The 15,213-nt window shown below is 31.5% G+C and overlaps 2 protein-coding genes across 2 annotated transcripts; one reads left to right on the top strand and one right to left on the bottom strand.

The window, feature by feature from the left end:
- Positions 1-814: 814 nt before the first annotated feature.
- On the top strand, positions 815-8,911 carry LOC111714663 (uncharacterized). Its single transcript, XM_023489807.1, has 12 exons — positions 815-885; positions 1,843-1,953; positions 2,210-2,294; positions 2,949-3,009; positions 3,478-3,613; positions 4,451-4,519; positions 5,562-5,606; positions 6,168-6,352; positions 6,834-6,901; positions 6,981-7,038; positions 7,670-7,753; positions 8,210-8,911. Exons 1-12 carry the CDS (start codon positions 815-817, stop codon positions 8,317-8,319), a joined length of 1,083 nt encoding a protein of 360 aa, XP_023345575.1. The 3' UTR covers positions 8,320-8,911.
- Positions 8,912-8,981: 70 nt separating this feature from the next.
- On the bottom strand, positions 8,982-13,652 carry LOC111714664 (uncharacterized). The gene is made up of 6 exons (XM_023489809.1): positions 13,545-13,652; positions 11,693-11,785; positions 11,220-11,363; positions 11,040-11,154; positions 10,786-10,903; positions 8,982-9,621 (listed from the first exon to the last, which is right to left on the bottom strand). The coding sequence occupies exons 1-6, from the start codon at positions 13,599-13,601 to the stop codon at positions 9,186-9,188; spliced, it is 963 nt and encodes a 320-aa protein (XP_023345577.1). The 5' UTR covers positions 13,602-13,652; the 3' UTR covers positions 8,982-9,185.
- Between the last annotated feature and the right edge of the window lie 1,561 nt (positions 13,653-15,213).

Below are 15,213 nucleotides of genomic sequence, written 5' to 3'. Positions count from 1 at the left end.
TATTGTTAATGTTAACTTTATATACTGACAACCATAAACTTTAATGAATTGTTTAAAGTAAATGTTAATGTTAATGTTAGTGTTATTGTTAACTTTATATACTGACAACCACAAACGTTATTAAATTTTTTAAAATCAATGTTAATGTTAATGATAATGTTAATGTTAATGTTAATTTTATATACTGACAACCATAAACTTTAATGAATTNAATAATAATAATAATAATAATAATAATAATAATAATAATAATAATAATAATAATAATAATAATAATAATAATAATAATAATAATAATAATAATAATAATAATAATAATAATAATAATAATAATAATAATAATAATAATAATAATAATAATAATAATAATAATAATAATAATAATAATAATAATAATAATAATAATAATAATAATAATAATAATAATAATAATAATAATAATAATAATAATAATAATAATAATAATAATAATAATAATAATAATAATAATAATAATAATAATAATAATAATAATAATAATAATAATAATAATAATAATAATAATGATAATAATAATAATAATAATAATAATAATAATAATAATAATAATAATAATAATAATAATAATAATAATAATAATAATAGTAATAATAGTAATAAAAGTAATTATAAAAATAATACTAACAATAATAATAATAATATTAATATTAATAATAAATGGTAATAATTATTACGATAGTAAAATTAATGATAATATACTAATTAAGGGTCCAGTAACTTAAACCAGAACTGTAAAGTAAACATAAATGATGGTTCTGTTTACTCTTTGACCTTTATGCCATACCTAAACCTTCTCCTAGCCGCTGGTCAACACAGTCTACACTTCTACAAAGTGGAATCTAACAGGTACTATTTTTTCATCATTACACATCTTCTTTTTAATTCGTTATATACCTTTTTATAGTTTGATAGCAAGAAGTATGAAAGAGAAGGGAAGATACAACTGACGCGGCCCGCCCTACCATATGATTATACATGCATTGCAGACGGGTCCTCCATTTGTATAAGAAATATTCAGAAAAGGTTATTGTATGCACGGTAATTGTGCATCAGACATCTTTTTCAAATGAAGTACCATCTGCAAAGCATGTATAATCATATGGTAGAGCGGGCCGCGTCATCTCCTTTCTATCGTAGTCAAGTGTCCGTGGGTGTTTCACAAAAAATGACAGTGTAAAGACGACAATGCATTAAATACGCATTTTATAATTTTATGTACGTCGAGGACGGGATTAACCTTAAAGGATGAGACTTCAGAGAATACCAATTTGGTTGCATTACATTCAAGGTTCTGCAGTTATAAACTTGTTTATCTTTTTACCCAGTTATTTTATGCATATTTGAAAGTCGATATTTAAGGCCTATTTACAAGAGCAGCATTATAAACCTTATTTTGAAGAAGCTTTAGGTCGTCATTAACTGAAATCCTTTGTGGGTAACACCATAAAATTGCAAAGATAAAGGGATGTAAAATTTGAGACAAAAACAGAGTTTCTTTTAACACACAAGAATCCTTGTAACGAGTTTTCATCTTTATTTTTTCCAATTCTTTGTCCCTAAATATGAAATATGTTTTGTGAGAGAAAAGTTTCTGAAATCTATTCCTTTAATATGATAAAAGCTCTGACAATGATTGAGTTCTGACAAGTGTAGAATAGGATACAGGAGAGAAAAGAAAGTGTAAAATATTGAGAGCAGATCACAAAGAAGTTTAAAGTAAAAAGTTGACCCATTCAGTCTTCTCGAGTACATCGTTCTTGTTTTCTATTTTAAAAGGATTATGATTGTGTTGTGTGGTTCTAGATTTAATGCCAGGTACAAGGTGTTTGGGTCTAAATTTAATGCCGGGTTTAGGTTGCTTGGTTCTAGATTTAATGCAAAATACAAGTTTTTTGGTTCTAGATTTGCTGCCAGGTACAGGTTTTGGTTCTAGATTTAATGCCAGGTACATGGTGTTTGGTCCTAGGATTGTCGTCAGGTCCAGGGGGATGTAACTTTAAAAAATCATTTGTTGAATGCATGCCCTTATTTGCACTACAGAAAACATTGCATTATTTTCTTTGAAACTTGATGCTCACTTAGGATTCGAAATTCGAAAGACATTGTACAAGTTTTGGTAAAAATGAATGAGTTTTTGAGTACATAAATGATTATTTTGTTCTATGTACAGGGATGAGTTCAATGGAGTACATGTACTAGAAATCTACTACGTCGGACATGCTGTTAGAACTACACGTCTAGCTGTTATACATCAGGTTTTAATTAAACTAATAATTTTAAAGTTCGAATTTGATTAATTCGGAAATACTACGGAGCGTTTTATAAGGACCGAAGAAAGACCTAATTTCAAGTGACATCTCCAAATCAATTAACGGTTCCCTTTAAAACTCTGCCTGATTACCAATGAGGATGATATTGTCCTTTTTCTTTCTAACAAAATGTTGCCATTTTGTTAATTTGCAATTAATGGGTAAATATTATTTTTTTAATAATCCATTTTCAGGTTTAGAAATATGGATATCTTGTTTATCCTTTTCCAGACAAAAGTTTAAAGGGTACTGTTGGGAACCGGGGTTTTTATATTAAGCCTATACAGTACCTTGTAGTGATTGTACATCATCTCTTTATTTTCCCTATAATTGTAATTGATAAAAAAAATCGATGATATAATTAATATTTTCTCTACACAAAAAAGAAAAGAATTTTTTTAAAAAGTTTTTCAACTTTTTTGAATTCGTATTTTCATTGTTTTGTCTTAATTTCACAAAAAAGTTTCCTAATAATTAATAAATTTGATGGATTCATAATAAACATAAACGTTCGTAAAATTATTATGAGATTCCTGATCTACATAATCTTAACGGTAATAATTAAAAAAATATTAACTTTATTTTTCATTTTTTTTCTAGAACAGTGCTATAACGCATTGGCAGCTGTGGCGGGACAAACTTATTTGTATTCTCTCTTCAGGTCAAACAAATCCTTTAACATTTTTTCATCTTTGTTATATTTAGATGTTAATGTGTTTTTTATTCGTTTCTTTCTTTAAAGACGTAATTTTAGGGGATTTTTTTATTTACAGGTATTCTACAGAATTTATAAACGAATGAGATTTCCATGTTTTAACTTTCAAAATTGTTTAGTTTCTGCTGAGGTTTGTTCATAATTTCTAATAGAGAAACAATAGGGGAAATTGTCAGAATTAAGCATTTTATTTTTCGCCGTAAGCTTATACCCCCTTTCATTTTTCGCGAACACTTCCTTTAAAGCTAGAAAAATTTCGATTTCTGACAGATGAATAATGTCCGATTTTTTTTATTCAATCTTTAGATCTGAAATTGTCCAAACAAAAAGCCATTTTCTAGCTTTACCAACAACCTTCTTTACTGGAAAATGTAATATTTTTCATCTTAGCCCGCAGCATGTATACTATTTCAGGGGATATTTGTGTGTACATCCTGTACATGAACCCTGTACAAGAGATCTACAGATCTCAATGCTACACAGATATTCTCTACAAAAATCCTATTTGGACGTTTAGAGATATCGTCTTCGTTTCTTCTCTGGAGTCTAGGTACAACTTTAAATAATTGTTTTTATAATTTAAAATAAATGGTTTTTGATTAAAATTTTAAAAATATACCTTTCTGACTTAAAGAGGCTTATAGACGTAATTTACTTGACATCCCGGGTCCTCCATATTTACAATTACAGGTCCTATTCACACATTATCTGGTTAATCCGGGGTCCTCCATATTTATAATTACAGGTCCTATTCACACATTATCTGGTTTATCCCGGGTCCTCCATATTTATAATTACAGGTCCTATTCACACATTATCTGGTTAATCCCGGGTCCTCCATATTTATAATTACAGGTCCTATTCACACATTATCTGGTTAATCCCGGGTCCTCCATATTTACAATTACAGGTCCCATTCACACCTTATCTGGTTAATCCCGGGTCCTCCATATTTATAATTACAGGTCCTATTCACACATTATCTGGTTAGTCCCAGGTCCTCCATATTTACAATTACAGGTCCTATTCACACCTTATCTGGTTAATCCCGGGTCCTCCATATTTACATGTCCTATTTACACATTATCTGGTTAATGAGGAAGAATTCCTTGTTATTTATCTTGAAACATGATAAATTCTGTCAATTTGTTTCTTTATCTTCTTACCAGAAATAAATGATTATGGAAAAACCATTTAAACCCCATAAAAATCATCAATTTTTACAAAGAAAAAAAAAATACATTATTCATCCTTGATAATTAATACAATGGTTTAAAGGATATTATTGTGTAATTAACACCCTTCTCTTTTTCTAAATGAAGGAGCACTTGAAATTATGTTTACAGTCCCTATAAGTCATATTTGCTAAATGTTATTATTACTGCAGTGTGTTTGATGATAAACGAGAAACACCGTCCAACGCTTACTCTTATATGTCGGATATTTGGGCAGAAAGGTATAAAATAAAGAGGGTGTACGTCTCACAACAGATGAGGTATTAAAGGGATCGTCGATAAATATCAAGTGAACCAATATTTACATGAACACATGCCTGATTCACAATGGTACTTTATTTGAGCAACAAAGATTTAGACATGGAACTCAAAGTAAAATTGCAGAAATCTACAAAGAAGAAACAAGAAGAAAAAAGAAAATTGAACAGGAAAATGGAAGGGAACTCTCCGATGATAAGCTTTACACCATCAATTTATCCCATTGGCAAATGGAGACAGCATTAGAGACGGGGCTGGAGACGCCCCACCCCCCTCCCTCTCCATTTAACCCAAAAGAAAATACACTATGAATATGTGTTGAATGCTGATTCAGCCCTGAATTAGCTTTCAATCCTGATCAACTTGTTGTTGAGTCAGGCATACCTGCTTAGAATAGACAAATGCAATTGAGCAGAGTGTCCCAAAAAAAACATTTTTGACAAATTTTTATTTTTTTTACAAAATTATCAAAATTAGGGACAGTCAACAAAATTTCCTTCAAAATTTTTGCTGTATAAAATAGCAAGTAAATTTTATAGAGAAATCGCAGTTGAAAATTATCACCACCATATCTCCATCATTTCTAGCTCTGACAATGTCTAAGGTACAATTGTGAATCAGAAAAGTAAAGAAGGGTCCCTTGATATTATATGGACAGTCCCTTTTAGGATGGCCTAAGTCTATGAATTAATTAAAATAACAGATAGAACCCTAGATGTTGTCTTTTCATGATTTGGATGAAACTCGTTCACAATAACCCAAAGGCAGAAGCCCAGAGGAGTTTCGCACAGTTGGCATAGAACAGGCTGTCTTTGTCTTGTAATTCTACACCAACTGCGCAAAACTCCTCTGGACTTCAGCCTCAGGGTTATTTCAGGTATTATAGCTTTTATGGATCCCCAAATTAAAAGTACCCACATGTGGATATCGAGATCAAGTGATCAAGTCCACCTCTGTTCACATGTGAATACTATAAAGTCTAAAATTCAAACATTTTTTTTCCAGAAATGGTTCTGGTCACTGGTATATAGGAAGTTTAGACCAAGAAAGGTACTGCCAGTTAAAATTTTTTATTTTACAATAAAGATAATTATACTACAGTGAGAACCAGAAAACAGAGGAATTGTCATCAACTTCCTTTTTCCATAATGATATGTGTTTAACCATTGTGTAATTTGCAAATGAACTATATCTGAAAAAGTCACCTAAACATTTTTAGAGTCCTTATGTAAAATAAGGAACAAAGACAACTTTCATTCTACAGTGTTCCGATTCTCAATGTTAAATGATAAATAACATAATTAATCATGACAAAAAAGATTTTTTTGCAATCTTTTTTGAGTATACATCATCAAGCTACATTCAGCTTAATGTCAAAGATGAATACGTAAAAGTGTAATTACTGAATTATTTTTTTTACATCGCCTTTACGCAGTGCAGTAACCAAAAAAGTTTTATTATTTATTTGTTTTTGATTAGAAATTTAAAAAGCAATGAGAAGTAAATTATTCAGTATTCTTACAATGTTTTTCTAATTATTGAGAAATTTGAAAATGAATTTCAGTGTTTTCAGTCATTTTGAGGGTCACTGTATTTTTTATATTTACCTAGTGAGAATAGAATGTTTAATGGAGGCAAGTACCTCCAAATAGATAACTCCACAACCTCTGCAGACTCCAGAGCCTCAACTATGTACTCTACCGCCTCTAGAGCTTCAAATATGTCCTCTACAGCCTCATCTGCAGAAGAGGATTGGGATAATCTTCAGGGATATTGTCTTCAGCGGCAATATTTAGGTAAATACAGTCATCATACAGTTATAAGGGAAAATGATCTTGAAAGGTTGATCTTGATCTCCAATGTCGGCACTTTTATATTTAATTGAGGGTCAATGCTTTGGCATTTTTGCTTGGATCAGGGGAGGAATAACTAAAATTAAGATATGGAGAGGATTAGTTTTTAGATCCTCATATGTTTGTTTACTTAAGTTTAGTCTTTTTTTATGATGCTACATGTGCAATGGTTAGAAGGGTTCACGGACATAGGGTCAAACGACCTAGGGTCAAAGGACAAAGGATCAAAGGACAAAGGGTCAAACGACCCAGGGCCCAATGACAATTCTGGGCCAAGCGCTGCGGCTAGGATGTGCTAGGGGTCGAGCGCCACAACCATTTAAATTTCAAATAATGTGCTGTCTCTCAAAAAAATTTGGTCGTTTGTCTCACTTTTTGACCCTACCTAGGTCATTTGAAGTTTCAAAGTAAGATTTTTTTATAGGTTCTAGTTTTAGTTCAGATATAACATGCGTTTTCCTTTCAAGATCTCTTCTTCTCTGTGGTACTCAGGTAAGTAGATAAATGTTGTCTTTATAGGATTCAAATTTCGTCTTTTTCAATTATAATTCATAAACAATTCTATACTTAGGATGGAAGACTGCTTCTGTTTCAAGTTCCTACTTCTAACTTAGTTCATTCCAGTACAGGTTTTTATCGATTTTTGTTTGTCTGTCTGTATTTAATAAACGTGCAGAAAGCTTGTACCGATCGGAGTGAAATTAGTTGTGACACCTCACATGACTCCAGGAAGGTTTATGAACCAACTGATTTGAAAAAATTTAACCCAAATAAATTCACCAATTTAATTGAATTCCAGATATTTGAATACATAGAAACAGTTTTTTATAAGGTTGCATTCTCAACATATTTAAGATCAAATGCCATGGAAAAACGAGTTTACCATATCAATTGCTGTCCTTCATATTTCAGAGCTAATAATTTACCTTGAATTAAAAATAAAAAGCAGTTTCTTAAGAATTATCCAAAAATTATATTTAGATATAGTTTCATAAATCGTATTCAACCCTTTGAAGCTGCAAACATCTTAGCTGCTTTCTTTTTGTGCAGACCAATGATGAAGCATTACAGCTGTCATACATGATAAATTTTAAGACGACATTTTATTCTTTCTTCCCATGTATTCATATATGTGAGATTAGCTGTAAAAAAATCCGCGAAAAAGGACTGCTTGAAGAGAAACATTTAAAATAACAAAACTATGGCTACTGTGTTTCCCTTGCCTAGGACCAACTTTATTTTTAAACGTTTTTTTTCTAGATTTTGAGAGCCTTGGTGGTTCATGCGTTTGGAACATGAATGTATCACATCTCAGTATTAAATCAGTTCATCTTAATTTCTCAGGAAAATTGAATCTTTTCTTTTCAATGTTTTTCTTTACTTAACATGATTCAAATTTGAATCATGGATTTTCGAACATTCTTGAAAAATATGAAAATGTCGTCTTCATTTTCAAAAATCCTCAAAACAGGAATAAATGTTTTCAAAAGTAATTATCAGATCATGAAAAATACAAAATATTATGAAATATCAAATATTTACGAATTCGTACCTAGAAAGGGTTAACTTGAGATTATGGAAAGTTTAAGGTCCTTTGTATATTTATTATGCAACTTTACTTTCTCAAAAGGAACTTTACAGATTGTTTAGACTTTCTCTTTAAAGGTTTAATTCTTTGTATAAAACCAGTATAATATTTATTCTTAAATTAAAACATTTTTTACCAACCATGCTCAAAAATTAATCAGAAAGTCTACATTTTAAACTATAATTTTATTTATGATTCATATTTTGGAACAGGAGGATATATTGAGATGTACTTTACAACCCTGGAGGAGTTGAGTTGTGTTAAACTACAGTCTGGTGCATTTGGATACAATGTAGAACCTTTGTTAGATATTTCATGTTAAATTATCTAAATGACCCCAATTAATGGAAAAATATACTTAATTTAATGGGCTTTGAAAGAAAAAACTTAAATTTCTGCCCCATGGTCTGTCTACCCATCAACAAAAATCTTGTGGCCAAAATCTATGATCTTTTATACAATAATGAATTTAAAATGGTTGAAACAAGATAGTTTTTTTGATGCAATGTTTTTTTTAATTATTAAATGTGTTTTAGAGAAATACCTAGCAAAATATATTCTCCAGTTAAGGGGGAGTTTAACTCCATTTTTGCCATCCAGTTTTAGTCAATTGTGCAATTACTGGGTGTTAATACCAACTTTTGAACCACTTTTGAAGTCAACTCGCCAACTGGGCGAAATCAAGTGACAAAAATGTATTTAAACTTGACTTTTTTAATCCCAGTTTGTTATTTGGTTCAAAAGTCGAGTATTTTCCAATTGGGGAAAAAAACCTTTTCTGAACTTTTTTTGATCCAATAAGGTTTACAGTTGTAGCCCTATACAATGTTATTGATACTAAATAAATTTAAATCTATGTTTACATTTATTATCATATCATTTTTATCAAAGTTCAATAAAGAATTTATACGAAACCTTTTATTCTTGAATTATGATTTTTTTTGTATTTTAACATTTATTTTGGCTGTATATTTACATGAACACTTTACAAAACGAAATATTTATTTTCAAATTCATAATATTTTTTGGTATTCTTTCTCTATAAGCCAAAGAAGTTAAAGCTCTTGATTTTCTATTTTACAGGAGGTTTTTAACAAGAATTATTTTAATCCAATTAGAGGAGCAAAAGATAATTCTGAAAATAGTGGCTTTAAATGAAAACAACATTCATGGTTGGTTCTTCCTTATTCATGTCCAGATAAGTTCCCCATTGTATGGTACCTCTGGTGATGGGGTGTAATCCGCACATCCACCTTCCCAACAAGACATACACCCCTTCTCTGCTTCAATAATAGTGTCATCATCCTTCACCCACTGAGTTCCACTGGCAGTTGTAGGGAAAGTACACCTCATAGACATCACATAATATCCATCACAAGTAAGGAGACAGGTATTAGAAGCATCCAGTACATAAAACCCAGCAGTTGGGGTGACTGGTTTAGTACAGGAGAGTTGGGTGCCTGACTCAGCAGCAATAGCCAAGGTCGGACAACCACATTCCTTGTCTGCAACATTTGGCAAAACCACATTATTGTCTTTGTCTTGCCATTGTCCAACAGTTTCCTCGGGGTTTGTTACACATGTCAAAGTTGCATCACTTGTTACTTCTGTTCCAATTGAGCATCTATAATTAGAGTGAACATGGATTTGTATTACAACAAAATTTCCATTACTAAAGAGTAAGCTACAGAAAGGCTAGGGAAGATGGGACAGATTGCCGAAAATGTTCCATTTCTAAAATGAAAGGTCTGAATATGTAAATCCAGGGGGAGGGGGATCAATTGAGCCCATCTTCATAAATAAAGGCCTTAGAGGTAGAGTCAGGCAAAGTTCCATTAACAAAATGGAGGTTTTTGAAAATTACCAGTTAAAGAGCAGCAAAAATTGTTCATTTTTAAATCATCAACAAAACAAATTACACGTTTTTGAAAAAAAATTATCGGTTGAAAATGAGAACTTAACAGATGGGTTTCAAAATTAATAGCAGCTTGCATTCTGTTTACTGCTAAATTGCATGACACTTGCATTTTTNCCCCTATTTGTATGATGGAACTTTTAAAGATTTTTTTTGCAATTTGGTGACGGCTTGTGCTGTAAATCCAATTTGATAAACTTTTAAGGATTTTTTGATAGAAATTTTGGAGTTTTGGCAAACTGTTGAATAACTTTAATACTACAAACAGCCATTGACTGCTTGCACGGTTAACATTTGACAAACTGTTAAGGAAAATTTAAACTAATGGTAACAATTAAAAAAAAAAAACAGAAAAAACCTTTAACCAAACAAACGTTTCAGTCATACCTTTACTGTTACCTGAAATGTTTCTTTTTTAACAGTTGGAACTAACCTTTTACAAAACAGCTAGAAAAAGTTGGAATGTGCCCAGCCCTACTTAGAGGGAAGATATATGGAGTTGCAATAAATGATCAGAGCTCAAAAATGTAAATTATTTTATTTGTTTATGACATATTTTAGACTGCCCTGTAGTTTACCCTTTGCATGAAAAGAATGGTCACAAAAAATTCTTTTTATATTTACTTATGAAAATTCAATGTGAAAGTGTCTAAAATGATGGTGGGGTGTAAGCCTAAACTAGAATTAGTATGTTCTGGATTAAAAGCTAAAAACCTTACTTGATCAGAAAATAGGGCGGGCCACACAGTTTTATGAAACAGAATGAGAAATTCTATAAGAAAATGAAAATAAATGAAAAGAATAAATTGAGTGTTAAGTTCTTAGAAAAAAAAAGATTTGATTAAAACTAGTACCCAAGACAAGTCTACTTACGTGTGTGTAGGATGACAGATTGTTCCTGATCCCATCGTATGATAGTAAGGATCTTCTCTACCACAACTCCAATGAATTGAAGTGGGTCCAGGTATAAATGTTAATGTAGGACAATGCTCTGAAAAAAGTTATGTTATACAATCCTATAATACTTGGAAGAGAAATTGTCAAGTGTAAGTTTATATAATATGTATGAATAAGGTTGAAAACCTTATAAATGGTCATGTTGTAATCAGTGAAAAAATTGTACTTACGGCACTTCTTTTCTCCTACAGTCTCTTTCACAACTGTTTTGCCAGGATGGGGGACATCATCGTAACTCCTGCAAACTTTAAACAGGGTGCATACATTTACACCATCATTCACAGCCTAAAATTTACAATTATGCAAGGAGAAAACTACTATGGGAGCAAGTGTTTGCTAAGAGTACTTACCAAGTGCTTGTATGTGTAAGCTACAGCTTCAGTATTTTCTGACCAAATTGTTGGACAAGTAGTTTCATCAACAGTAGTAGGAGGGGTTACAAGTGTACAAACACTACCGGTAGGATCCTTGCAGCTGGGGTCATTTTTTCCTACCTAAATCATGTTTATAAAGCATCTTCTAAATTCGGTTGGTGAATAATCCATTATCCAAATTAACTTTCAGTTATGGGCACACCTTTGAATTTTATCTACTATAGCACAATAACAATTTGTCTTTGATAAAAATATTGTAATTATTCATTAACAGTTTAAAAAAGACTTTACCAACTTTTCAGTAAGCCGTTTGTTCAAAGCTACAAATGAAATGTTCAGTATATAGTATTTGCTGTTTTTTCTTACATTTGTTCTGATCTAAACTTTTTTTCAGCAACATCAGCAGAAGATAATAAAGAAATCATCAAGGGTACCAACCCTACTCTCACCTGTTCACAAGTACATAAAATGTCCTCATCAAGCCCATAACAGACACTAGGACATTTCTGGTCAATGCAAGGTCCAGTACAAGGAGGTTCATCCTTAACGACATATTATGATATTAAAAATAATAATTTTTTAACATTTTTTATTTTAGTTTCTTACTATATTTTAAAATTAAATAGATGATGGTCAAAGCAAATAAACAGGGTGCTCACACGTCTGCACACATCCTGTCACAGTTATTGTTTTACTTCATTTTCTGAAACCACCAATATGTTTTGGGTTCTGAAATCTTTCTAGAGACACCCTGTTCCTACATTCTATCCTTAAAATGTAGTGTATATGTGCTTTATTTTGTAGACTAAACATGTCCATGGTTTTATATTTTGCTTTTGTTATTGCAGTTATCAGGAATGCTGATTCATTAAAATGAATTTAGGTCAATGAAGGTTTCTGCAATTGTATTCTAAGCTACTTCTCTAATCTAGGCCTGCCAGCATGCATTTTTTTGAAGATAAAAAAATCTTCTTTATTTCTTGGATGCCTTTAACTAATTCTTTTAACATCAAGATATGAATAATTTGGAGAAGTTGGAAGTTTTAAGTTGGTTAGGGAGAGTTGTACTGAGGAATTTTTTTATTGCTGAAGTAAAACCTATTTGTTCCTTGATTTATAGACATTTCCGACTTGTGTAGAATTTATGAACTCATTTTGTTTTGCACCACATTATGCATATGAGGAGTTCAAATATCCTTTTTATACACAACTCCGGATACGATCTTCCAAAGCAATCCATTCTTAAGAGCAGGATAAGTTCCAGTTCGATTTTGTTCAGCAGCATAAGTAAAAAAGCTGTATCAGCATGAACCTCATCCCTAATTTTTGAGTTTCTATATATTCCTTTTTTTAGCTGAGCTAATGTATAGCAGAGAAAAGCTAAAGATGAAGTTTCACTATTTTTTTTCCTTTCTTTTATCTTGTCTGGGATGAATTGCGCATTACACTCAGCGCTAACTACTCTTAATCATGGGACTACTCTCATGCGGGTCATGCCGGCTCCGTTTGACGGAGAAGAAAATTGGAAGGATTTCTCCTATAAGTGAGTAGAATACGACTGAATAATATTGATACTAATTGTAATAGATTAGTGCTTCCTTAATTGATAAATTAGCATTTACGCTATTGTATTGCAAAAACACATCTAATTTTAATTTATATCTAGATTGAATAAGAATATTTGGGTAGATAAAGTAGTGATCTGAACTAGAATCAGGTTCCAGGATTGGAGGATTATTTTCAAATTCATCAGTCCTAAGCTGAGATTGAAGAGTTTAAATCTGAAAGTAACACCCAGCTTTAAGGTCTATTTTTACCCAAGCCAAGACTTTCACTTAGACTCGATTTTGCAGTTTAAACCGACCCAGTTAGTGTTCATTATTGGGCTTTAGATAATAAATGTTGATAAAACCTTCATGTTTGTACATTTTAAATCATAGATTTTTGTCGTACAATCATAATCAGAAAGACCCGGAAATAATTGACAGGTGACTATACATATATAATTTTAAATGTCCAAAAAGGCAGACCACATTTTGGAAATGGCAGGACCAGGGTTATTTTGTGATTATTGTTTTGTCATTTATATTTGTAAAATTAGATTGTAAAGCCGTCTGATTAGTCGTTAATTAATTCTTGGTCTTTCTAATTAGGACTGTATTGTCTAAATAAGTCATATCTATTTTGTTTGACCAATCAGTCATTAGGTCTCCTGTCATGTTTTTGTGTTGCTCATGAAGTCTAATTAGTTCTGAGACAGAAATAATTGTGCTAGCAGTCTCTTTATATATATTAAACAACCTGCAGGGAAATATTGATGACGAGCAGAAAGAAGAAAGTTGTTAATACTCCCATCATTATATCAAAACTAATGAATCAAGCAGCAGAAATGTATATTAAATATCAAACTGTTATCTTTATCTACTCTTTTGAATAATTGTATAGATAATATGGCGGGCATTTTACAGGATTCCCATGACCCGACTGCAATTATACTTTTGAAGAAAATAGGAATTTGACAAATTTCCCAGATACCCAGGCGTTTGGGAAATTTCCCAGATACCCAGGCATTTTGGAAATTCTCGAAATTTTCCGAATTCCTAAATACAGGAATTGGAGAGTGGTATATTTTTAAGATTTTGTAAATTTCTCAAATAACTGGATATTTGGGGAATTTCCCAAAAAATCAAGGCATTTGGAGAAATTCCCAGATACCCACACATTTGGTAAATTTCCCAGATACCTAGGTATTTGGGAAATTTCTAAAATATTTCTAATACACCACCATCAAATTCCAACAGGAATATTTAGAATCTGAGGAATTTCCCAAATAAAAAGGCATTTAGGAAATTTCTTAGATTCCCAGGCATTTGGGAAATTTCTCAGATACCTAGGCATTTGGGAAATTTCTAAAATTTTTAAAATACACCACCATCAGATTCCAAAAGGAATTTGGGGAATATAAAAATTTTTCCAAATACACAGACATTTTGGGAAATTTCTCAGATATCGAGGTATTTGGTAAATTTCCCATATTCGTATTGGAAGGGTGGTATATTTTTGAAATTCCTTAAATGACTGGATATTTAGGGAATTTCCCAAAAACCTAGCCATTTGGAAAAATTCCCAGATACCCAGGTATTAGGGAAATTTCTAAAATTTATATTGCACCATCTGATTCCAACAGGAATTTTGAGAATCTCGCGAATTTCCCAAATACCCATGCATTTGAGAAATTTTTCAGATACCCAGGTATTTGGGAAATTTCCCAGACACCCAGATTTCAGAAATTTCCAAAATTTAGGCCCCAAAAGGGTATAAGGGGTACTGTACCAACAATATTTTTTCCTTCTGCAATTATATAACTAACAGGTAAACTTCCCTGCATCTGGATCCACATAAAGGTGACTTTGAAAGGTGATGTTTTTCTAAATTCTCGCACTGAATTCCATGTGTTTAAAATCCCTCCCATGCAGGATTTTGTAGGGGTGGGTAAATTTTGTTAATCCGCCGAATTTTTTAAACCCCCCCCCCCCAAAGAATTTTTTTACCTAGAAAAATATCATGATGTTTATCAAATTATTGGTTTTAATTGGGTTTGATTTGCATTTTCCACTCATTTATGGGATTTACAAACTCAATCTAATAAAGGCTTCATTACATACCTTTCAGCTTTCACCTTGTTTTATACACTTCATTATAGTCATTCATTTTTATACATTATCTACAAAGATCTGTTAAAAACTGAATTTATTTTAAGCAACATAAAAATAGTTTTACTCTAAGAGGAAAAAGAGGTTACTTGTTTATCTTTAGAAAAGCTACTCTGCAAAACTTTGAAAAAATATTGTCTTTGTTTTCCAGAGGCGCAACTAGCACTTTTGCTATAGGGGAGATTATTTTGTAATCTTCTGAGGTGGGGTGTAGGGGGGGCTTGTCCCCCCTTTAGAAAATTTATTCAAAATGAAAG

The sequence above is a fragment of the Eurytemora carolleeae genome, unplaced genomic scaffold, assembly GCF_000591075.1.
Source record: "Eurytemora carolleeae unplaced genomic scaffold, Eaff_2.0 scaffold1524, whole genome shotgun sequence".
Classification (NCBI taxonomy): Eukaryota; Metazoa; Arthropoda; class Copepoda; order Calanoida; family Temoridae; genus Eurytemora; species Eurytemora carolleeae.
The sequence above is the reverse complement of the archived record's forward strand: the minus strand, read 5'-3'. Positions and strand labels throughout refer to the sequence as shown.